Source organism: Micromys minutus (genome assembly GCF_963924665.1).
Source record: "Micromys minutus genome assembly, chromosome: 12".
Classification (NCBI taxonomy): domain Eukaryota; kingdom Metazoa; phylum Chordata; class Mammalia; order Rodentia; family Muridae; genus Micromys; species Micromys minutus.
Genome location: NC_137981.1, coordinates 58,819,628 through 58,845,649, shown reverse-complemented (window position 1 = coordinate 58,845,649; position 26,022 = coordinate 58,819,628). Strand labels below are relative to the sequence as shown.

The 26,022-nt window shown below is 44.9% G+C and overlaps 1 protein-coding gene across 1 annotated transcript in view; it reads left to right on the top strand.

Moving 5' to 3' along the window:
• The window catches only part of MIPEP (mitochondrial intermediate peptidase), a 92,879-nt gene that overhangs the window by 20,064 nt on the left and 46,793 nt on the right, over positions 1-26,022 (top strand). The window contains exons 8-15 of the mRNA XM_080926211.1: positions 388-436; positions 2,300-2,360; positions 3,351-3,403; positions 8,830-8,983; positions 9,759-9,836; positions 11,522-11,726; positions 13,686-13,795; positions 23,412-23,486. Coding sequence (XP_080782337.1) covers positions 388-436; positions 2,300-2,360; positions 3,351-3,403; positions 8,830-8,983; positions 9,759-9,836; positions 11,522-11,726; positions 13,686-13,795; positions 23,412-23,486 — 785 coding nt within the window. The remainder of the gene's footprint in view (positions 1-387; positions 437-2,299; positions 2,361-3,350; positions 3,404-8,829; positions 8,984-9,758; positions 9,837-11,521; positions 11,727-13,685; positions 13,796-23,411; positions 23,487-26,022) is intronic.

Here is a 26,022-nt window from a genome sequence, read left to right as displayed (position 1 = left end):
GCTCTAGATCTTATGGTCTGTTCCTAGAGCTGGTACCTTATGTCCTTTTTTTGAAATTAGGCCTGGTCCTTAAGTGGAGACAAACAGGATTTATATTATCCTTTCAGGTTGTTTTCCTTTTGCCTTCTGTCAGTCTTAACCCTGAGTGCAGTCTGAGGCTTTGAACTAGTATAGTATTCTGTAAGTTTAATTTGTTTTTTCCAGGAAATAATCAGTGTCTAGAAATAATGATTGTTTTCCAATCATATGGAGACAATTTGGCCTGCCTTGAAAATTATCACGTTAGGGGAGACTACATGTGTGAAAACCCTCACATTAGAATTTTAACATGTATGTCGACATTATTTCACATGATTGAAGGCAGTTTCTTTTGGATTTTGTCCTTAGAGACTGTCATGCAGTTCCTTGAGAAGTTATCGGAAAGGCTCTCCGAAAGGTCAGTGTGTTCTCTACGTGGTATTCGGTTGTTCAGTCAGCTCATGTGTGTGGTGTATGTTTGTGTGTTTGCATGTGATCACATCCCACTGTGTGTGCTTGCAGTCGACGGTGAGTGCCCCCATCACTGTCCCTTACACACTGAGACAGGTTTTGTCACTTGAACAATTTGTCAATCCAGATAGTCAGCTGCCTCTGGGGCTCCCTTATCTCCTCTGCTTACATGCCTGCCTGGCATGGCGTGCATCTGGGGTGCACTTGGGTCCCCCTTACATGTGTGCACCTTCTCAGCGTCTCTCCAATTTCCACAGTTAAAATTTTTAAAGAGATTTGTTTTAAAAATTAAGTAGTTTCCAGTTTCCTGTGACTGTAAGTTTAAATGTGAGTCAGATCTGTTGGCAAGAGATGATCCCCCAAGAAGAGGTTGAGGGCCGCCTCCCTGGGTGCTCGTCCCAGAACTTAGCCAGCTCTCTTCAGCAGCACCGTTCCAAAATGTCCTTTTGTTTGCTTGTTTTGGGCCTGGTCCTTTTGAGACAGGGTTTCTCTGTGTAGTCCTGGCTGTGTAACTTGATCTGTAGACCAGGCTGACCTGAACTCACAGAGATCCCCCTGCCTCTGCCTCTGGAGTGTTGGGATTAAATGTGTGTGCCACCACCTCCCTGCCCAAAATGTTATTGAAACCATTTGTTTTAAACCATGTCACTAATTATCACAGACTCACAACACAGCTGGTCTCCTGGAGATAAATGCAGGAGAACTTGGTTGCAGTGGGCCTTTGGATTTGGGGTTTTTTTAAAGATGTCTGCCTCGGTGTTTGTGATGGCACACCACATCCTTTCCGTGCCCCACACCTAATGGTGGTCTCCTCGGTTCCCTGCTGCTGTCTCTGCCCTTCCCTCCAGTCCTTGCCCTCTTATAGAGGACCTGCTGGTTTGGGAACTGAGGCTGTGGCCTGTCAGCCTCACAAAGCGTCTAGCCTCCTTTGTCTTTTTTTTTTTTTTTTTTTTTTTTGGACCATAGGACACATTGGGTATTAGCTCAGATTTCTGTTTTGAAATATTTTAAAGGTCTGTAGTGAGTGTTGACTGTTTTATCTGCATGTGCATGTATGTGTACGTACTGTGTGCATGCCTGGTGCCTGCAGAGGTCAGAAGTGGGCATCAGATCACCTGGGACTGGAGTTACAGAAAGTCGTGAGCAGCTGTTTGGTGCTGGGAACTGAACTCAGGTCCCCTGGAGGAGCGTAAGAGCTCTTACCCACTGGCCCATCTCTCCAGTTGTATCTGTTTTGGGTTTTAAACTTTTGCTTTTGAGTCCTTTCTAATTTGGCTCATTTTCATCCCTTTGGAGATCTTTTAATGCCTGTGAGCTTCTGTGTCTGTTCCGATGAAGAGGTTCCTTCGTTTTCTCAGTTTTGCTTAACGAGTTCTCTGTTTACGTGTATTTAGATTGCATTCTCAGCAAATGTACCGTCTAGTTGTATGTATGCATGAATGTATGTAAATTCTAAAAGATTCTTCCTGTTGCTCTGAACTTTCCCATAGGGAAAGCGCTGCGTAGCCGCTGTGAATTTGCGCCGTGTGAGGGTTTCATATGAGGAGCTGCTTAGTTTCCTGCCTTTGGGGTGCTGACTTAGAGCCTGCTGGTGAATCTCTGCCTTTCTGCTTCAAAGTACTTTTAAGGCATTCACCTACATTGTGCGTATAGCAGAATTTCAATGACCTGATGATCTATGTAGTTTCATACAGTGCTTCAGTAAAAGTTGGATTAGCCACAATATTATGACTTTTGGAAAGTATAAAGTGTATTCTTATTGCAAATACTAATTTTTTTCTTGATAAGTAATGATAGACTTATTTTGCAGAACTAGAAAAGATTTTGAGATGATGCAAGAAATGAAAACAAAACTCTGTCCTCAAAATTCTGTAAGTAAATTTGTTGGAAAATTTCAAATAATATAAACACACTTTCAACTGAAAGCAGTATCTCTCGATTAAACTTTGTTTAACTTTAAATTTGTTAGTTACAGTTTCATACATGTGAATAGAATAATTTGATCATATTTCCCTCCTTCATTGATCTCTTCTTCCTTCCCACCAAACCCCTTCCTTTTCCCATCTGGTCCCCCTCATGTCTTCTGTGAATGTGTGTTTCACTGCATTTGACCAGGGTGCCTGTATAACCATGGGTGCTGGGTTCTTTATTTACTTGGGAAAGGGCAACTTACCAGCAGAACATAATCCCCCCACCCCCAGCAACTCGGAAGCCCTTACTCATCGAGGTGTTGTGCCTGTGTGGAAGGTGCTGTTGAGAGACCGTCACGTACAGTCTAGTAATTTGACCTCTGTAGGTAAAGTTATCCATCCTGTCAGGGGTTCTGGCTTACTTTTAGCATCCTTCACTGGCTGTCACACAGCTGCTATTGCTGCTATAATAAAATAATGATAATGTTAATTTGGCCTTTTAGCACAGGGCCTTGAACTTGGGGTCCTGCCCAGTCTCCAAAGGGTGAGGATTGAAAGTCTCAGCAGCTGTGTTCTGCGTGGTCTTGGCTCTAGTTTAGGGGCTGCACCCTGATCTTGCTCATCTCCTTTTGCTACCTGCAGTGTATCTTGTGGGCTGATATATGGGTTATGCTTTGAGAAAACTTTTATTCTGGCTGATTTAACCCATTAATGTTGACTTTTGTGACTACACTTTAGAATGTCATTTACCTTGACCCGGGATGAATTCTAGGATTATACCTTATTCATGTCTCTATGCATTGACTACAGAAAAGTCAGATTGTGCCTTGCCAGGGTTGAAAAATATTTTTTAGTATATGTTTTTAAAAAATGGCTTATATTTTACAATCTGGCCAGGTCTCTGACAAAAATAGTCAATATCTTTGCTGATGGCGAACCATTTCCTTTCAGGAACTGATGCCTTGGGACCCTCCCTACTACAGTGGTGTGATCCGTGCCGAGAGGTAGGCGTCTCCAGAAAGGCCCCTGTGAGAGGGGGTTGGGAGTCATATGTCCTGAGCACTTTGCACATTAGTGATGCCTAGCACACCTGCCTTCTCTGAGACCTGTCTTTCCTGACGGCAGAGCTGTACTGGCTTAGCAGAACAGCCTTTCACATACGTCTGCTTCAGTGAAACGTCCTTTCACGCGTCTGCCCTCGCCTCCTAACCCGCATGCACTTCAGGAAAACGGCCCTTCATGTGTTTGCCCAGGCAGGACACCATCCAACACAACTGACTCTCCAAAGAGCCTTAAGTTTCCACCTCACACGGGGCTGTTTCACTGTATGTAAAGTACTTCAGATGCTACTCTAGAAGAACGACAGCCTGTTCCGAAGTAGTGGAGAAGTAGCGAGTGTTAGGTCTGCCCGGGGTGACGTGGGGAAGACCACAGTGGGATGAAGGACTGCAGCTCAATCTCAAGGAGCAGATGCTGTTTGCTTTCAGTCCGGATCTTCAGAGAATGAGATGAGAAAAGCATCTGAAATAGTTTTGTTTGAAATGAACATTTTTTTTAGAATAGGCAGTACACTCGCATGGTTTAAAACGTTAGAACAAAGATGTTCACTAGGAAATGTCGGCCCTATTCCTGCCCTGACCCCCAGAGGCCAATTTCTAGAGTTGTTTAATCTGCCCCGTCAGAGGCTGGGCTTTGTTCTTCATGCTTCTTCGGGTAGGCCTTGTGTCTTCTGCCAGCAGCGAGCCCCAGAGCCCTGGGTGTGTGCTGGTGGTGCTCGGGACCAAGATGTTTTCAGAAGGAACATAGTATAATAATAATGTGTTTTATACTTACTACTGTAAATTACTGTAAAATTACTCAGAAAACACTATCACAGAAGGACTTCTGTTTAGTGTGTGAAATCTTGTGTTTGTGGGTGGGGACATGGTGACCTTGGTAGTTTAAAAGTTTTAAAAAAACGAAACATTATTATGAAATTATATTTCAAAATTCAAAATAAGCACAAAAGATCAATATAGGTATCTGCCCAAGATTCAGCTCTTGGGTACAGTGAGTGTCAAGTTGTACTGGGCTTGTTTCTTCTGTTCTCTTTTAATTTCTGTTTGTGGTTCTGTCCTTCCTTCCTCCCTTCCTCCCTCTTTTCTAATGTTAATTTGTTTTCTCAAACCTAGTCTGCAATAGTGTTTCCTGATAGTGTGCATGGTCAGCTTTCTATCATTGTAACAACACAGCTGAGAGTAGACTTCTAAGGAACAGGTTTGGTTTTGCTCCCAGTTTTGGAGACCTCATTTTGTGGTCCATGGGCCTCCTTGATTGGAGCCTGTTGCTAGGCAGCACGGCATGGTGCGGGGGCACATAGTGGAAGGGCTGCTCACTTCACAGCAGTTCAGAGGCAGATAGAGTCAGGAGGGATGGAGGTGTTCTATTCAGTGGCATACTCTCAATGAACTAGCTTCCTTCCATTGGGCCACACATCCTAAAGATTCCACTGTTTCCCAGTAGCACATGGTCTAGGAGCCTAAGCCTTCAGCTCATGGGCCTTTGGTGGCAGTCAGGATCTGTATTGTCTTAGTTTGGATTTTATTGCTGTGAAGAGACACCATGACCACGGCAACTCTTATAAAGGAAAACATTTAATCGAGGCTGGCTTACAGGTTCAAAGGTTCAGTCCATTATCGTCATGGTGGGAAGCATGGCAGCATGCAGGCTGACATTATGCTGGAGAAGGAGCTGACAGTTCTACATCTTAGTTTGCAGGCAGCAGGAAGGGACTGTGTGCCACACTGGGTGTAGTTTGAGCATAGGAGACCTCAAAGCCTGCCCCCACAGTGACACACTTCCTCCAACAAGGCCACACCCATTTCAACAAGGCCACACCTCCTAATAGTACTACACCCTATAGACAAACATTCAAACACGTGAAACTATGGGGGCTGTTCCCATTCAAGCTACCATATATGTGGTGACACCACCAACTCTGCTTTTCACTTAGTTTGTTAGACTATGGCCCAGGCAGGGCCTCCACAGTCTAGTTTTACTCAAGGGCAGTGGTTCCCTATGTTTCCCCTCACACCTTATCAGGAGCTGTTGTTGCAGAGAGCATGCCATTTGTCTTGCACATGTGTGGCTGTTCCATCATGTATTGCACTGGGTCCTCTCTCGAGGTCATTCCTACAAGCTTCGTGCTGTTTGCAAAGACCCAGCTTTGAATACTGACTCTTGAGGGGCCTCACCGAGTGTCATGTCAGAGCAGAGGATATGCGTTGGCTGATGCCCCCTTCCACTGTCTCCCCGAGAGTGAGGCTAAACAGAGCATGCCCACTGCTGTCGGCATCCTGGGGTGGGTCAGGGCCTCCTGTCTGGACTGTATTCAGGCTGCTGGCATAGAAGCCTGGGAGCAGCAGCTTACCTGCCTGCAGTCCATGTGACTTCAGTCACTGACGGCCATTGTGTGAAGTAATTCTTGTTTCAATTGCCTACCTTCAAAATAAGGATGTGATAGCTCCTATGTCATGGCTGATAAGTATTTTTTGACTCTAATAAATTCAGGGAATGTTTGTGTTTATTGTGGTCACTGGTAGGAGGGTGCCATATCGGGTACCTGCACTGAGACGTTTTCCTGCCTGGACTTCTAACTCAGCCTATCAGCAGCTCGCTTGGGGAGAGGCTGTGGTGAGGAGTTGACGGCTCCTTTCCAGGCAGCAGTGGACAGCAGTTTCCACTGAGAGCCCGGAGCCTCCATCACCCAGTAGTGGTCTAAGGGTGACTGGACTGTCCTCAGGGCTTGTCACTTACTTGTGGGTTTGTTTATAGTTTCAGAGGGTAAGTCTGTGATCATCATGTCAGGGAGCATTGCAGCAGGCAGTCGTGGTGCTGGGCAGAAGCTGAGAGCTTACGTCTGATCTGGGGACAGAGACAGAGACAGAAAGGCCTGGTGTAGGCTTTTAAAATTTCCAAGTCTACCCCGCGGTGGACCGTCCTCCAACAATGCCATACCTTTGGTCCTTCCCGAACAGTTATGTCAACTGAGATAAAGTGTTCAAATACATAGAGGCCACTGTCATTCAAGCCAACACGAGTCCTAAACTTGAAACTAGAATACTGGTTCTTTCTGGTTCTGTGTTGGGCTTATATGGTCTTGACTTTCACACCAGGAAAATGGGAAAACACTTCCCAGGCTCTGGTGCAAATAAAGACTGTGGAGAAAGCCAGGATCAGCACACGGTCACCAGGGCTACTGCCATAGCCTAGGACCAGCGTCACCATGGCTACTGCCATAGCCAGGATCAGCACACGGTCACCAGGGCTACTGCCATAGCCTAGGACCAGCGTCACCATGGCTACTGCCATAGCCAGGATCAGCACACGGTCACCACGGCCACTGCCATAGCCAGGATCAGCACACGGTCACCATGGCTACTGCCATAGCCCAGTGCTTCCCTCTCCCCTCAAATCCTGCCAACTGTAAGGCGAAATGCAACATGGTCAGAGAGCCTGTCATAAACGATATTACATATCACCGACGGTGAACACCAAAGGAAAGTGAGCAGGAATGGAGCACATACAGAAACACCATCGGAAACGAAGCAGCTTTAGACACTTTGTTCTGCAGAAAGGGACAGTAGCACAGCCGTCCCTTTTCAGATGGGGACTTGGTCACATGGTGGACTGCCTGTAACTCTTCTAAGACAAGCAGGCGCCAAGTCCCGAGCCGGGGCGACCCCTGCTTACCTGCAGCTCCACGAACTTCAAGCACACCTCATGCCGCAGATGGCAGCTGGCTCGTAACATCCTGTCTCTGTGTCACACTCCAGCAGCAGCATCTAGTCAGTCGATAGAGAATTCAGTCACATCTCGAGTTCAGCCCTAGGTTGGTTACTCTGTTGCTTTGGGCCCTGGTGCCGACATTGAGACCGCAGCCGAGCTTCACGGCTTGTGCCCTTGGGGTGACCACTAGTGCTCCCAGCCCCTCCCTCCTTGCTGGGGTCGGTCTGGAGGCTGCTTGGCTTGGGTATTTCTACAGCAGTTCCCTCAGCTCCCTGGACTTTCAGTTAGGCTTTGGTTAAGTAGTTTCTTTTGAGGGCAGGCCATAGTAAGAACAGAATGTTCTGGCAATATTTCAGAATGGTTCCTTCTCTTCTAATGACTACTGGCGGGAGAGATTTTTCTCTACCTTAAATTTGGGGATTGTAGGGATGCTGGGAGTAAACTCAGTTTCAGGGGAAGCAGTTTGCTGTATGACCCAGATGCTGCTGGGTCCTGCTGCTGTCCCATTTGTCCCCATGGCTCTTGCTGTTAGAGGGAGCGGTGGCTTCTGGGTGCCTTGAATGTCTGACCAGCAGCCCCGAGCTTCCCTTTCTTCCTTTTCACCGCGCATTCTCCTGAGTCCCGCGTGTCCCTCTCTAAGTGGCGGTGTCTCCTTCTACCCCTTCTTCTGAAAGCCCTGGCATTTGCCTTGATCACTTGGTTGTATTCTCTGCAGGGACGCCCCCACAGCCGCAGCAGCACCTCCTTGTTGGTCCTAGAGGCCTGAGGTCTCAAGCCTGCTCTGAAGTTGTCTTTAAACTGTGTTGCCGTCCTTCCATGGTCACATCTTCTTTCTTCTCCAGCACCCAGGGCAAACCCGCCGTCTCTTAGCACAGTTGTGTGTACCCCAGACAGGCTGGTTCTCATTCTTTCCCCACTTCCTGTCTCTCTTACAACACCTAATTCACCAGTCATTGTCCTCGGTTGTTAATGGGATAAGGAGTTCTTACGTGTAGGGAATAAGTGGAATTCTGAGTGACTGCACTGCTTGGCATGGGCGTGTTTGTGTCACAGACCTGTGCCTCAGCCTTCGAGAGTGGCACAGCCTTCCCAGGTGTGGCTCAAAGGGAAGCAGCAGTGTGTGCAGACGGTCCTGCCGTAGCTTCCTCCCCTGGGATGCTAATGGCCTGAACAGCAGCCTACAGACACTGCTCCTGAGATCAGCTCCACCTGTCTGCTCGTTCCCCTGTGTACATGATTCCTGCCTCCTTGTTTGTCTGGATGCAGTGACCCCGCCCCCTGTCCACCTGTGTCGTGCGGCCTCTCTATCAGGGAGTTCATAGCACTCAATTCCTGCTTTTCTGCAAATCCGTATGTCTGCCCTTTCTTCACTCCCTCACTGCCCCAGTCAGGGTTCTAGGATCCAAGCCACACAAGGATGGGACTTGTAGGTTTAAAAAAAACAATCTCTGCTCCCACCTACCCACCCACGTTTTCTGCTGCCGTTGATTGAATTGCTGGGTGTAGAACCAGGACTACGGACTGCCAACTGTATCCCTAACCCCCTACCTTCTGTGAATCCTCTTTTGTTACTCTGGTCCTAAGTATAGATGAACAGTTAACTGAATTTATTTTCTGAAAGTAAATAGAAGTAACGCAGTTGACCTCTTGTTTCTTCCCTTAGGTATAACATTGAGCCCAGTCTCTATTGCCCGTTTTTATCCCTTGGAGCGTGCATGGAAGGCCTGAATGTCTTATTTAACAAACTGTTGGGCATCACCTTATATGCAGAACAGCCCTTCAAAGGAGAGGTGTGGTGTAACGATGTTCGGAAGCTGGTAAGTCTCTCCCTGCTGTGGCAGTACCTGGGCCCTGTGGCCGTGTGGGTGGGGCCCCAGCAGCGTCTTCTTTGGGTCAGTTGTATTCTGACAGGGTGTCCCAGCTCAGTTGTCCTCCATAAAATGATCAAGCACCACTTTGGATTCAGGACCTTGCACAAAGGACCTGAATGTGGGACAACATTTGAAAAAAAAAATTGGCACCCAGGAGGTACTCTGTAGCTGTTTGCTGAGGGCGGGAGATGAGAAGGAAGGGAGAGAATAAACATGAAAACTGAGAACAGCAAATTGTAATCACCAAGTTCAGAAGAACAAGGCAAGATGGAGCCGAATGACCGTGTGGGGGACAGAGCTGTGCTTTGTGGGTCCTGGATCCAAGGGCGTGCGTGGACTGTAAGACAGAAAATAATTTATCACTAAAGTTGTCAAGCCCGCCTTTCTTCCCAAATCTTCTGGGTTGTTTGTGAGGAGCCTTCTGTGAAGAGCTATGGTTAGTATCAAGGAAGGGCAGATGTGACCCGGGGCCCCGAGAAGAATGTCTTCTCTTGAACACAGGGCTCTCAAGTCCCGGGCTCCAGAAATGGAACAAATAGGAGAATATTTTGAGAAACTTAGAATATACTTTTAAAAGAATAGGAAAAAAGGTAATTAAAATGTAGCCATGGCCATGGGTAGTTAATATACAGGGTCTCGTGTTTTTTGTCTTATTTTGTTTTGTTTGAGTTTTTGATGGGGTCCTGCGTCATTGACCATTAAATTTGAACTTGTATTCTAGGCTGTCGTTCATGAATCTGAAGGGTTGCTGGGGTACATTTACTGTGATTTTTTCCAGCGAGCAAACAAACCACAGCAGGTAAGCCTTCCTATACAAGCTGGCTTGTCCAGAAGTGGCCAGCAGTTTATCAGTGTGAATGTGACTTTACCTGTCAGTTTTACAGTTCCATAACATTTAAGGGCACCAAAGATTTTTTTTTAACTATATAACTGTGAAAATAGAGAATTTGAACGTAATAAAGATCACGAGAGGAACTGCATGGACCAGTAGTAACTACTCGGATTTGGACTGTGATATTACCTAAACTAATAATAATGACTGGTAACGTTTTGCATGCATTAATTCTTGAAAACCAGCTCATACGTGCTTTATTTATTCACACCTTTTAATGTTTACCCCAGCCTTTTGAATTAGGCTTTAATACAATGATGCCAGCAAGGTTACGCACTAGCTCAGGACACAGATAGAGGTTTGTAGGCCTAGGCCCTAAACATTCTGTCTAGAGCCCCAGCTCTGGACCCCTTTTCATGACAGTTGTCCTACTTAGCACCGACTGTCAACTTAACACAGCCTGGAAGAATCTCAACCGAGTAATTGTCTTCTTTACCTGGTTCAGCTCTGGACACGTCTGTGAGGGGTTGTCTTGATTGTTAATTGATAGAGGGGATCTCAGCCCATTTCGGTCCATAATGTCCCTAGCCAGGTGGCCCTGGGGCGTATCATAAAGCATGAGAGGGTAAGCTAGCAAGCACTGTTACTCCATCGTTTCTGCTTCAGCTCCTACTTGAAGTGCTGTCCTGGTTCCTCTGAGGGATAGATTGTGCCCTGGGAGGTGTAAGCCAGAAACTCTTTCTCCCACAAGCTGCTGGGTCTGTAAACAATGTTCTGTTACCACTTAGCTCATGGCATGGGAAACACACAGACGGGCTTCTTCCCTTCTGCTGCACAGTACGCTTGCACACGGATCACCCTTAGTATTTTCATGCAGTGGGAAGTGCCATGACGTCAGGTTAACAACTAGAACAGGAAACAACAACAACAAAAAACGGTGCCTGGAATTTACTAGCAATCTGCGGTTTCCAACGTGAACAGGATATGTGTAAGAGATACGCTCAGTTTGAGATTTGACAGGTAGCATTCTACATTCTGCAGATCAGGCTTGTGAAGACAAACTGCTTCCCTTGGCGACTTGGCTGACACCTCTCTGGGTCCCAGCTTCTTCCTCTTTCCTTAGCAGTTTAAGGATTCTCAGCTCTGGACTCTGACACTCCTCTGGGTTTGGATCTGGGAGGCAACACATCCAGGGTGGGCGTTGTCTCTCCACATGATGGAGGCTTAGTTTTAGTTTATCTTTTCTGAACTGGGAGACATCTGCCTCATGTCCCTGTGAGGGAGCGACAGATTGCTTGCTCCAGACTCCAGACTCTGCTTGGCTACTCAGGAACAGGGACGGCAGGCTGGAGGCTTTCTGCTGCTTGCCTGATACTAGGGCCATCCGTACCTTTGCCCACTCAGTGTTACCACATAGAGTGTGGTTTCCACACCTGTTCCCAGTCCTGCGCACATCAGGCCAGTGCCTGCCTCCGCAGCAGCTGCATAGGAGCCATTAATACATATTGGTGGCTTAAAAAACCATGGGAGTAGATAAAGAGGATAAAAATGGAACATGTTAGAAGTCTGAACTCACACGGTTCTATGAGTTTTCTGTCTAGGCCTGTTCTGTAGAGCGCCTGACACCTTCGTCTCTGTGTACTCCCCTAAAGGATTGCCACTTCACCATCCGAGGGGGCAGGTTAAAGGAAGATGGCAGCTACCAGCTCCCGGTTGTCGTCCTCATGCTGAATCTTCCTCAGGCGTCCAGGAACACCCCGACCTTACTGACTCCCGGGATGATGGAGAATCTCTTCCACGAAATGGGCCATGCCATGCACTCAATGCTGGGACGGACTCGGTATCAGCATGTCACTGGTGAGGACGGCTTGCTCCAGGAGGCCGTGGTCATGTCTGCTGGCCTTCGCTGCCCAAGGCCTTTGACCTCAGATGACCTCATCTTGTCACCCTCACGCTCGGTCCTGTCATGTTCTCTCAATGGGAGGAAGTCCCCAGTGTCAACCTTGAATTTGTGCCCACTTATATTTTATAATGGCACAGGGAACTTACACTTGTGTGTGTGAAGAGAGTAGGTATCTGTCTCCTTAGTCCCTGGCATACTTAGTGAAATTTTTTTTCTATTTAAAATAAAAACTCCATGTATTTTGTTACAAAACAAAATTATTTCTTAAAAGTATAATAAAGTATTCTGACAATTCTACTTCTGCACAACATTGTTACTATGCTTTACGGATTTTAACGATGCCTGATTACATTCAGGATTTTATTCTTCTCTTTCTTATTTCTAAGGTAGCTTTTGTAGATCTCTAGTAGCCCACCCTGGCTTTAAACTCGCTGTTATAATTCAGGCTGGCCTTGGACTCACTGGCTAATGTAAAAGTAACCCTGATTCGCCAGCTGTAATCATTGCCTCAGAGGCTTACTGATGAATAAACTCACCTTTGTAGCTCTTTCTGGACGCTGGCTGGCTGCTTCAACTCAGTTGTTCTGGCCCAAACTCCTGTCCAAAGTGACTGATTCAATCTGGTTCCTCTTGGCTTCTGAGTGAACTGCTCTGCTTGGCCTCACACTAACTCTGGCAATGTGTCCTAATCTTCTGACTCATTCTCTGGCTCATTCTGTTTTCACTTGCAACCTGCCTCTGTAAAACTGTACTGATAAAACTCTGGCTGTCTTTGTGTGCACGCACATCTGTGTGTCTATGTGCTGCTCTCTTAAGTTGCCTCTCTTCCCTCTGCTGTTCTTATGAGGGTTGGGTATATTCTATCTCTGACTCATTCAGTCTAACTTTTCTCTGATTCATTACTTTGTCTGCCCCTTAATTAGAGTCACTTTTAAACATGGCTGCTTCCTTCTACTAACTTTACCTTCATTGTCTGGGATTAGAGGTGTGTCCTAAGGGAGTGATTATATTCCAGCCAGAGGGATTAAAGGTGTGCCATTACAGCTGGATTACACAGACCTAAAATGTCTTTGGATGTGAGCAGCCACGTTGCTGGATTAAAATTCCTCTGCAGTGTTGCTCAGGCTGGACTTGAACTCACTGTATAACTCAAACTGGTCTTGAACACCTGATCATCCTTCCTCCACCCCCCAGGTACTGGGATCCCAGGTGTGCACCTCCACACCTGGCTGTACTTCATCTGAAGTCCTCAGTTCACTACCATTACTGGTTAGCATTTGATCACTTCCCGATAAGGTGTTAGCATCCATTGCTCATTAACTAACTGTGGATACACAGAACTTGGGCAAGAAAGTCATGTTTGAAAAGAGTGTGGGTAGGTTGACTGGAGCAGTAGAGTACCAACAGGAGGTTTTCAGAGATTTGTTGCCTTAAGGAACTTTGAATTTAAAATATTGATTTTTCTTACCAAAGATTGACTTTGTTACAAAGAACAGTATGTAGCTTAAATAAAGTCCTTTGAAAACAAATGAAGGCTAAAAGCATTTGGAAATGGAATTCAGTAAATTAAATACAAATGCCTCATTAGTTGTAAGAGGGTTTTAATTTATATTTCATGTCAGCCAGCACAGCAGAAGACAGGCTATGTGGGGAGGGTGTGAGTGTTGCTCTGTAAGGCCTTTCAGCAGCTGTGCAAACACTTTATTTTACTTTTAATATAAAGGAAAATACATAGGATTATAATAAACTTTTCTGCAAATATGTACAATTTTATAGAGTAAAATATTGGTTCAGTGAGTTAAAGCTTATCATAGTTGATCAGAAGTACAAACAAGTTTTAAAATGCATATAATATGAAAGACAAACATGTTGATTTAACTCATACCTTTTTTTTTTTTTTCTCTTCTTTTCAGGGACCAGGTGCCCCACAGACTTCGCTGAAGTTCCGTCAATTCTGATGGAGTACTTTTCAAATGATTACCGAGTAGTCAGCCAGTTTGCCAAGCATTATCAGACTGGTCAGGTAAGAACAGCCAGCAGAGGCCAGTCATCCCTAATCCCGAAATTTAAAATCCAAAGCCTTAGACACTGACACTATGCCACAAGTAGAAAGTCATAGACCTGACCTCATGTGACAGGTCACAGAAAAAACGTAATGCACAAAGCAAAGTGCCACATGGAGTGGCCTGCAGGTAATGCACAAGGTGACATGTCTGTGAACGCGTGAATTCCCAGTTGGGTCTTCTTCCCATGCTGTGTTAGCTGTGTGCAAAGAGCCCCAGACCTGAAAAAACTAGAAATCTGAACTAGTTCTGGTCATAGGCATTCTGGGTCATGGGTCCTTACCTTCGGTGCTGTGTTGTGCACTTGGTCGTCATGATTGGCTGTACTGTGGCCTGCTGAACACCGCTGGCCTTTCTGTGTTTATTTTCTTCTGAGACACTACCTCAAACAAGCTGTCAAATCATATTTCCATCATGGTCATATGCAAAAAAAAAATAGCTGCCTTGTGTCTGAACCAAACAATCTCCTCTTCTGTCCCCATCTTCATCCCATAAGGAACCTGTCCCCACTCTGCCCTGCTGTGCACCGGGCCAGGCATTCCTGCTTGTGTCCCGTGTGGGCATTTGTTCCCTTTGCTTGAGCTGTATTCTTAGCAACTTAATTATCTAAATATGTGAGGTCTGAAAATTCCTTGATTCAAGTTTTTTTTTTCTATCTGTGTGTGTGAGATACAACACAATTTAAACTCTTCCACATTGCTGTGGAAGTTCTAGCTGAGTAGCTCTCTGTGAGCATGACTGTTGCTATGCTGCCATGTAATGTGTTTTTGTTCTGTTTTTTCGCTGTCCTGTGGTGCTGGGGATCTAGCCCACAGCTCTGCACGTTAGCCGCATGCTCTGCCCCTGAGCAGCAGTCGCCCCAGCTGTCCCATGCTCACTGGAAATACACGCTTGCCTTCTGGGAACAGTTCTCCATCATGGCATGCCTTCTTTTACATTACTGTTTGCATCTCTAGGCCCTAGACTTTTGCCTAGTACAGGGTTGGAGCAGAAGGAGTGAAACTTAAAGATGTTAAGTGAAAGGATTAATCAACAGGAGAAAACATTAACCGAGTTAGGATAGAACCCCATCTTTATTTCCCTCTTCCTGACTATACCCTGATATGTAATGTGATTTTGTTGTCTTTTGGGAGTTGGTTCTATTATCATCAACTTTAGAATAGGAGATGTGTTTCAAGGCCTTTAATCTGAGTGAGTCTGCATTATAGTCTATTTCAGTTTTTAAAACGGCAAAATTAAATTAACTATTGTAAAGAGTTGTTTGGGGGATTATATAGGCATGGTCAATGGTCTGGCCACGCATAACCCTACAAAAAGTCCTGCAATCATCCAGACCTTCATGTTGGTGTTTGGCAGTAATAGGAGTTTGGTAATTGCTTACCGTATGAGGCCTATGGAGTGGAGCCAGGTGCCCCATACTCAGGGTATCAGGGAAAGTCCAAGTCAGGCTGCCCTGGGGTGCAGGAGTCTAAGGAGGGCAGCGAATACTCAGGGTCTTGGAAAGGGACATAGAGAGAGAGGGAACTCTCAACCAGTTCTCAGTATCCATTTCCTAAAAAATACGTCGTAAGGAGGTGAAGCCCTCAGCCAGAAAGTTCCCACTGACTTTATGCTTCATTCCAGTGTCTGCATCTCAGTCACAGATAAAGGTCAGACATTGTCCCAAGCCTCTTGCCTTCAGTTCCTGAGGCCAAGACAAGATAGGCCATTTTGGCTAAAAAGAAAAGCCTCCAAGAGGCCTGGAACATCCTGGAAAGCCCAGAACACCTTCCTAGAAAATGAGGTGTGCTCAGTCTTCCTCTTGTGGTCTCACTGCCCTTGGTATGGTTCCTAAGTGGCAGGACACTCCATCCCAGCTTGGGATTGTGATCTTTTCACACCAGGCTCTGGGCAAGGTTTTTTTTTTTTTTTTTTTTTTTTTTTTAATTGGTTAGGGCTAGGGTTTCTTTTGTTCTAAGGTGCTATCTCTACCCTACCTTTCAGAATAGATTTTTAATCAGATTTAGAATAGTTTTCTAACTGAATTGAAGTATCCAAACTGTTAGGTAGACCAGATAGCTTCTGTCCAGTCTGCTCTTGGGTGCTTGTGTGGTTTCCTAGCCATTTTAGAAGCAAATTACTTATTTTTTTTAAGAGTAAGAATTCTGTATGTCTATGTGTACACAGCATATCTGTACATATGCCAATGTCAGGATTGAGTCTTCAGATTCATGACTAGGGCATAGCTCACCATTTATCAGGTTTCTTAAAAGTCTTGGACTAAAGTTTAAATGTTTTCTTTCTAAGGCCATGATTCCCGTTTTCCAGACTTATTTCTAAAAGCTGCACCTTTATACTGCTTCAAGTATCCTCAGTGACCTTGGGCAGGCCTCCGTTCAAGGAACCTGCCTGGAGACTTGGGCTGCTGAGAATACCTTGTCCTCTCTCCAGTCCCCAGAGTTTTGTTTGTGTCTTGAATAGACGCTGCATTTGAATGTGATGTGTCTTAATCCTGACTGATGCTTTTGTTTGTTTTTATTCAGCTTGGGTTTTAAAGAAATGTTTCTACTGTTTTATCGTGAAGGCAGTTGCTTATTATGGGGTTGGTAGAGATGCCAGGAAAAGCACATTTCTTCTAATTTTTTAGCTCATAGAGTTTTGTTTAGTATTATTATTTAATCATTACTGATTGGCATGTTCTACCAGATTTTTCCACATCTCTTGAGGAACTTGATAATAAGTGTTAAGAACTAGCAGTAAGACACCTCTAAATTCTAGGGCTAAACAACTTTGATCTTGGATTTGTTTTGTTTTGTTTTGTTTTAACACAGAGCTGACTTCTTGGTGGTGAGAGAGATTGGCTAATGGCTTTGATTCACTGGTATTGAGTAGAGGCCGTTTTATAAATGAGCTGGTCAGACGGTGTGTGTTCCTCCTTTTTCTGTTCTCCACAGTGTTCCTTTGTTTTTGTTCTTAAGTAACCTATAGTCATGTTTCATAGAGTTTTGTCAGAGTTCATCTCTAAAGCCATTTATGGTTTACTTTCTCTGCAGGAAGATTTTTTAGCGAGTGGTTTTTTGGTTTTTTTGTCTTTTTTTTTTTTTTTTTTTGTAGTCGTTGGACTCTGGGACTGGACTTTCTTTTTAATAAGCCTTGGTAAGTTGTAATTTTCTAGAAATGTAACCCAAGTTCTTAAATTTGGGCATAGTTATTTATAGTATTCTTTTATCTTTCATTTCAGCTTCCTCTGTAATTACATTCCTTTCCACTCAGTATTGTTTTTCTCATGTTTTCCTTTACTAATCTCTTTTATTAGGATTTTCAAAGAGCAAATACCAAGTCTTCTGTTTGGTTTTGTTCACTGATGTTTTTTCTTTCTTATTATTAATTTCTTCCTTTCTTGTTCTATCCACTTCCCTGTTTTCTTTTTCTACCATCATCATCTTCCTCTGCTTCTCCTCCTCTTCATCGTCCCACCCTCTTATTCTTAAAAAATAAGGTCTCACTACGTAGTCCTCACTGGCCTTGAACTCACTGTGAGCACCAAGATGGCCTTGAACTCATAGAGATCCACTTGCCTCTGTCTTCCAAGTTCTGGGATTCAAGGCTTTCCTGGTTTCTTAAGGTGACATTTATCTAATTATTTAAACTTACGTAATATACGTATTTAGATGTGAATGCCAATGCCGTCTGCTTAAGATCCCATGATGCACTGCCTCAGCTTGTATCTATGGTTTTAGTATGAATTGGCTCTGACACTGTTAGTTCCTTTGTCATTTTGCTTTTGGCTCAGGACCTTTTAGAAATGTAGCTGTAGCTGAGTTTTGCTTTGTTTTCCTTTGTTTGTTTGATTCACAGTCTCCTGGAAGTCAACCTTTAGTGGATTCGCTTTGGCAGTAGTCCCTCTGTGCTGTAGCAGATTGTGTGTTTTATAAGCATTGTGACTGGGATTTTGTCCACCTCTGTTGACTTTGCCTTTTAATTCTATTGTTTGGATCTTTAACAGACAGCTAACATCTTTCCTAACAAAAGCTGAGGTGTAAGTCTCATGTGGGTGGGTGGGCTGGATGCCTGGGTTCTGTGTACTTTTGCTGTCTGTATTTGGATGATCATATCATTGATGCATAAAAGCATCACTCACCAAAGTTGTCATGCTCATTAAGATAAAAAAAAACCCAAACATCTAGAAATCAAAAAGTAATGGATCCAAACCTTCAAATATTGTGCTAGTCAAATTTAATAATTTATGCACACTGTAAAGTCTGGAGATAGTGGGCTAACTAGAAAAATACAAAGGATCCCGTTACATATGAAGATATGTGTTGTTATTTGCCGTTTCTAGGTAGGGAAGTATGGAGCACAGGGTCAAGGTGTTTCCTCAGATGCTGCCATATTGCCCGTCTTTACTTTCCCCGGGCTTCATGACGTTGGATAATTCTCATCCTCATTCATATTTAGACTAAAGCCTTTAATGCTGCCCAGTAAACCAGAGTACATTCATGACCTGAAAGGGAAGTAGGTAAGTTCTACAATTCTTCCCCTTTGGGGCTGTAATTATGTCTGACACTGAAGAGGGGAACTCATGAGTCAGTGGGCATGGGGAACAGAGCTAGCTCGCAGAGCTCTGCTTTGGGCACAGCGGGTGCCCCTGGACTGCCCATGCTTGTGAGGACACTTTCAACCAGGACAGCTGACGGGACCACAAAGACTGAAGTTGCAGAAATTTACGTTGAAGCCATCAGGCACATGTTTGGTTAAATTAATTAAATATCCAACTACGACTTTCTGTTGAATGTCTGGCAAAACCATGGGCATTTGGGCTGGGTAGTCAACCACCAGTTCAAGACAAATAGCTCCCACAGGGGTCAGTGCTGGTTTGGGAGAGATTAGTTCCAAAGTGGGTCTAGGGGGCTGAAGTGGATTCTGCAGAAAGTAAGTTTATGTACAGAATATAGTACTGTGCGGGTCAACAGAGTGCTACCTTGTGCACATGACATTTTTTTCCTTAAGGAGTTTTATATGTTAGATTATCTTATTTTCTTGGTAGAGGTGTGCATCTAATTGATTGATTTATTTCCAAATTAGTTCTTAAAGCACTTATATTTTAAAAATGTAGATAGGATTGGAGGGGGGAAAAAAGACTCAGAAACTGTCTTAGTTTGAGTTTTACTGCTGTGAACAGACACCATGACCACCACAGCTCTTATAAAGGAAAACATTTAATTGGGGCTGGTTTACAGGTTCAGAGATTCAGTCCATTGTCATCATGGCAGGAAGCGTGAAGGCAGGCATGGTACTGGAGAAGGAACTGAGAGTTCTACATCTTAATCTGCAGACAGCAGAAGGGGACTGTGCGCCACACTGGGTGTAGCTTGAGCATAGCAGACCTCAAAGCTACCCCCACAGTGACACACTTCCTCCAATAAGGACACACCCACTCCAACAAGGACACACCCACTCCAACCAGGACACACCTCCTAATAGTGCCACTCCCTGTGAGCCAAAGCATTCAAACATGAATCTATAGGGGCTAAACCTATTCAAACCACCACAAATACTCTTTGGGAATAGGCACAGCCCTGCAGCAGGTCTTTCTTCTGAAGCCAGGATGACTGGGAATCTCCAGCAAAAGAATATTAGCAAATGTACTGATGGCCTGCTATGGCTGCCTTTCCTGCCACTCAGGAGCCTGGGAGGTCAGTGGGTACCAGTTCAAAGCCTGGGCCAGGAACAGAAATCTCCCTAGAATCTACCACTATACAATTTAAAGGGTAGATGAAAGGTCAGGTTGTTTTTATTAAGGTTTTGAGAATTTTCTATGTGCATGCAGTGCATTTTAATCACACTCACACACCCTACACTCCCAACTCCTCCCAGGCCCTTCCACCGTCTAACCTACTTCTTCAAGCAACATGCAGCACAGCAAACTGCTCATGGGGCATTTAAACTTGAAACTTTTATCACGTTTTTAAGATTCAATGTGTGCATGTGTGTGTGCTTGTACAGAGGTTGGGGGACAGCCTGCAGGAGTCAGGTCTCTCCTGTAATCCAGAGGTCAAGGTCAGGGGGTCGAGGCCAGGTTTTCAGATTTGGCAGCAGATGCTTTTGTCTCCATAGCTGTCTTCCTGGTCCCTAGAATTTAACTTTTTACTATTTTTGTCTTTTCTTTTAGTTTTCCAAAAGAAGTGATAAGTGCACTTGTTATCTCAGATAAAATATGTGCCAAGAAGACATTTATAGCTGTTACCTAGAATGTTGGCACTGCATGTTTTGAAGATCAGAATTTTCCAGGTGGTTAGAAATTAAAATACTTTAAATACTGTAGATTTTTAGTTTTAAAACAAACAAAGAGTTCTGGCCAAATGCACTTTAAATACATTCCCGTTTCTGCACGTTCACAAAGTGTGGTAAGTGTTTTAAGAAGGTTCTCCACTTCGCAGCTCTTACTCTGTCCAGGTCAGATTTTGCTGTTGGACCTGTTTGTCTGACTTGGTGGGTAACTCTAGCCTTCAGGCCTTGCTGGGTTCTCCAGGGAGAGGTCTGGTCTTCTTGTGGGGCTCCTGTGAGTTTCTCTCCTTCCAGTCTAGCCTGCTGGGTTGATTAGAGATACATCTATTGTGGAAAAACTGCAGGGCCTGGGAGAAACGCTTTTCTGTGCCTACCTACCTTCAGCTCTGGACTCATCTCGTTTTCCTGTCGACATTTTCCCATATATAACACTGTCAGGGAAACTTGTTGGGACATTAATTAAAAACAAAAACAAAACCTTGTGCAGGGAAGGCTTTGTCACTGGATAACAGAACACTTTGATGATGGTGGGTCATATTTTCAAATGACACAGCTGCCACCGGCTCAGTGTCACCTCAATCCAATGCATTTAGCAGGGTTGTGATCCTTGAGGGCAGAAGAAAAAAGTGTAAACCTCTAAAAAGACCCAACAAGGCATTTCTTCAGAGACCAGCTGCAGTGGAGTTTTACAGTAGGGAAGGGACTCTGTCCACATCATCGCCAAGTGTGGGAGAACATGGGCTTGCATGTGGCACAGTGCCAGGTTGGGGAGTTTGGTGGAAAAATATTGCTAAGCTAAAACTGTTAGCTATAGATTCTAGCTAATCAGAACACAGAATATTTGGCGGCCTTGATGGCCAGGCACCGCGAGGGGTGCTGATAGGGGACCGTGAGGATCCAGTCTTGAATGTGGATTCTGGCTGGATTGTCTGCTGTTTCCTGAAAGGTTGGTCCCCAGTGTATCAGTGTTGGGGTTACGGAACCTTCATAGACCCACCCTAGAAGAGATGGCCGTGGTCCTAAGGGACCCTGAGTAATTCCTGTGGCTGGTTGGGTAGGTCGTTGTGAGAGCAGGCCTGTGCCCTCCACGTGATCCCTTCTGCCTGTGCCCTCTCCATGTGATCCCTTCTGTACATGTCCCACCATCTGCCAGGAGATTCATTATTAGGGCCACCTAGCCTTAGACTGCTAGTTTCCAAGAAAGTGGGAACCCAATAACTTTGCTTTCTTTATCAATCACCCAGCCTCAGAGACCTTTTTGAAGCAAAAGAAAACAGTAAGCATGTTGAGTAAGCAGATTCTTCTACAAGTGGATAATATCTAACAACATGTGACCCTAAGTTCAGTCAGCTTGATCTGAGAAAAGAGAGACCTGGCCTCCTCCAGCTCACAACACCAGTAACTTACTCTAGTAGTTTATGGGGTGTTTGAGGAGTGGGCTGGTATCTTTAGCATACTGCCTTTTAAAATCTGTATTTTATCATTTACTTTGAAGTACTTCAAGTAATCGACATCTAATGCTCGCTCATTTATAGCACGATGGCTGTTAATAGAACTAAGGTGCAGAAGTTCATAAATGAGCCTAAAGGGGTGGCATTTGTGTGTCGGCAGTGACGTGGTCAGTACAGTTGGAGACTTAAAGGCCAAATGCTCACATCACAGGAAATGGGGGTTAAGCCCTGTGCTTGATCCCCGAGCCTTGGGGGAACTGATATAATAAAGCTGTCTGTTTGGTTCTTCAATTGTAATTTTTTAAATACCAGGATGGAATAGAGTGTAAGTTCCCAGAGAGCTGAGATTTCTGTTTTCTTCTTGACCAACGACTGTAGCAGTCAGAGGAAGGGCAGGCTGTCTGCAGATACTTGTCCAGGGAACGTCCCTTAGCTAAAGCCACGGAGCCTGGCTTGTGGTACCGATGCACACGGTCTGGTCATGCACACTGAAGCGGAGCAAGAGTCTTCATGTGCACCTTCCTGTCAGGAATGCTTTACCTGCGGAACACTGTCCCACCCTCCAACCGTGTAGAAAGCCTGGCAGGTTGCAGCCAGCATCACGGCTGGAGAGGCAGCTAACATTCGCTCTCTTCCTGAGCCCTAGAGACTTGTATGTCAGAGTCTAAGGCTGCAGACCACCCCTCCATGACAGCACAGGTGACAGTGATTGCTTCACCAGGCAGGAGAAGCCGCACAACACCAGGGTGAGGACGGTGTGGCAGCAGGAGCAGGAAGCTGCAAGTGGGGCTGGGGTAGAAAGGCTGAAGGTTGCCCCAGTGATCCACCGAGGCTCCGCCCACCTAAAACGCTTCTCCACCTTCCTGTTCAGTGCCGCCACCTAGAGGCCAAGCATGTAAGGGCACAAGGGGTTTCACCTTCATCTCTGTCTTTGTGAATTCTCAGAAGTATCTCTTTCTTCATTAGGAATCGAGTCAGTTCTTCCTTCCTCTGGTTCTTCTCCTTAACCGGGTCACAGGAAAGGACCGCTTATCAGCAAAGCCTTTCGGAGTCCTGTGGCAGACTCTGCTCTGGGGATGGAGATGGTGGCAGCTGTGAATGAGCCCACACTCCATTAGCTCAGCTCCACTCACCTGCCTCTGCTTTCTTAGATAACGCGTTTCTCTGTAGAACAGATTTCAGCTTTCTTCAATAAAGAAGAACTTACTCACTTCAACATTATTCAGTTTTTTTTTTTTTTTTTTTTTTTCAAGAGCGTGTCATAGGATTAGGTCTAATTAGGTCACAGAGAAAGCCATAAATAACACAGATGCCGTACTAATCTCGAGCCCTGTGATTCTTCCAGGTTGGGAAAGTGAGAACCTCAAGTTTATCATCACACTGAGTTTTGGGAGCACCAGTCCGGTTTAACCGTGTCTGGCAATCTGGATTAGCGTTTATCTGGACATTTTAATCTTTTAGGTTCTTTGTCAGTTACTGTGTGCACTTGAAAGTTAAGAGGGCACTTGAACACACTTGCTGGAAACAAAGGAGCAGAAGTATTCCCTCTGGGGCTTAAATAGATTTGACAGATCAGTGCCAATACTGACACTCCCTCTAATTCCGTTTTTTTTTTTTTTTTTTTTTTTCCTTGTGCAAACCCTTATTTGACAGCCCTTCCTAAGATCAGTGGAATGCCTTCCGTCATGTTATCTTGTCAACTGAAATATTCAGATGTTATTTTTACACTATAATGAGATCTGCCATTCACTTTTTTTCCACGTGATGTTATTTTTAAATTTCCTGACTCTGAAGTACACTTGTTGCAGTGGCTTATTAAGCAGGTTACTGATGTGTATGTTGTTTTTGTTTTATGAAGCCACTGCCAAAAGCTATGGTGTCTCGTCTCTGTGAATCTAAGAAGGTTTGTGCAGCCGCAGAAATGCAGCTACAGGTATGTGTGTGCGCCGCATGCTAATGTTTCCCAGACATTATCCCATATATACACACAACTTTAAATTCTTGCCAGTGCTACACACTTATTACAATAATTGTGCTTCTGAGCACCCTTGATCTCAGTTCAAAGAACTTGGCCAGAATTGACTCATGAAATTCTCACACTCTCTGTATGAGGTGCGTGTGAAACATGAAATACGGTCATTTCTCATTTTGTCCAGGAAATCAAACCTAGTAGGATGATAGAGCCAAGTTAGGGCTCAGACCATAAGTATTGCTACTCATTCTGGGTTTTGTTTTGTTTTTAATTTTGGCCCTTCATGTGAAGCGTAAACTGTAATTAATAGTTTTAGGATAGTATTTAGTTACCTGGGTTACGAGATGAAGACAAGGACAATTTGATGAGCCATCAGGATGTGTTTTACCAGATAGATGTTCAGGTCTTTGTACTGACTGTTGGGCATCCAACAGTAACCAGCAGTTCCGTGCGCTGGCCTTTGACCCCAGAAGCACCCTATCACGGTCCTGAACTCTTTCAGACGCACTGTTCTCCAATTGCTTTTGGGTTTTCAAACTTCTCTAACCCAAACCCCAAACTAAATCCAGTCCCTAGGAAGCAATGAATGGGTTTTGTTGTGTCTTGGTATGTATCTACCTGGGGCTGTAGTCATATCCAGAGTGCACAGGCCCTGGCTTCAGTCCTTGACTTGGTTAGTGAGGATGGTTAACAGCCATAACCATGGAGTTTCATTTGATTTGCGTTATTCAGTGGTCATGCTGAATTCAATTAAAAATAATTTTAGTTTTCTTAATAATAGTATTACCCAGACAAAGGCATTTTATAACTTTGTTTTGATTTTGATATCTCAGGAATGGCCCATGATGGCCCTGAATGTGATCTTCCTGCCTCATTCTTTCAGTGCTGGGATTGCATGCATGCCCCTGGAAGCCTTTTGATTTGCTTTCTCTTTGAGCAACTGTTCCAATGCTTTTTATTCTAAACCAGGAACAAAAAGAATAAGCCTGAGGGAGGGGAGCCATGTTCCACAATACGGGTGCTAACCCTGCTTCTAAGTGCAGTCAGACGAGCAGGCAGAGCGGTTCCAAGGCGGTACCGGCAGTCAGAAACTGGGGAACTCCTTTTGTTATGTGCACTTTAACAAGCAGGACGAGCACTTTTGTAGCCTTCAGGAGTGGGACTGCTTGTGAGCAGTGTGTTATTTAATGCCCTGTTACTGTGCACTCCATGGTCAAGGCTAGCTCGAGGAACCGAGAGCATTTTAGCTTACAGTTGCTGAGCGGTCACAGCAGGGCCACAGCAGCTAGGAGCAGGCAGCGAAAGTGGGCAGCCCGCACTTCAAGCACAAAGCAGAAGGAACAAGGTAGAAATGACATGGCATCTCTAATTCTCAAAGCTCCTTCCAACACGGCCACACCCAAATCTCTGCAAACAGTGCCACCAAACTAGGAACCCAGTGCTTCTAAAAGTCCACATTTACATAATCTAAAAGGTGTAGTGAGAGAAAAGCGTGTTTGTTTGTAGGGTAGGACAAGGGTGGCCTCTTCAGTCAGGTCAGGACTGGGACTTGGTCCGCACTCATGTATTCTGACAGCCCTGCTTGCCTGGGTCAGCCTTATCCATTGTTAGCCTCGTTGCAGAACGAGAGCTGTATTTAGCTGTGTGTTTAGATAACCAGCTAGAGGACACAATGTTTATCTTCAGAAAATGTCTGTACTTTTCCAGGGAAGGCTTAGTGTAGCTTTATAATTCACAAGCATAATTGTATATGTAGGTGAAGGCAGGGGCCAGAGGTCATTTACATGTTTTCTTTTATCCAAACTAATCCTCACTTCTTTTAAGTCAGCAGCTGCGCATTCTCTGCAGATTCCATTTCTAAGCCAGAAAGACTCGCCACAGCGGTGTAATTGCATGTCAAACTGTCTCTTTAAATAAAACACTTCAGCTTTCTTACGAGGTAAATTCACACCACGTTACCAGCACTCAGGTTAGATGTCCTGGTGAAAACCTCTTGCAAGCTAAATTCACACGGTGTTAACCACTCCAGCACTCGGATGTCCAGAGTTTATGTTCAGATTTCCTTTGGTGCTTTCTTCTATTTCATGACCACCTTCCTCTCCTGGGCGAGGGGTCCTTCTCCCCTGCTCCCCTGCTGCTGCTGATTCCTTTGTTCTTTCCGATATGGATCTGACATCTGCTACAACCACTGCATGGGGGCTGCCCCTTCTGCGTTCTACTGCACTGGATGCTTTAACGTCCTTTGCTGTTCCTTCTGCTCTACATACAAAGCCTCACACCTCTCACTGGTGGTGATCAGGCTCCAGGAAGAAACCAAACAAGACTTGTTCGATACAGGGATCACAAGCTGCGATTCTGATTTTTAAAAAACATATTTATAGCTGCATAATTCCAGTTTTGTGGCCACAAATTTAATAATGAATAAGGTTCAGAACTGAGCAGCAACCTTTATCATGGGAAGCTTGAGAGAGCCCCCTCTAAGCTCTTGACTGGTTAT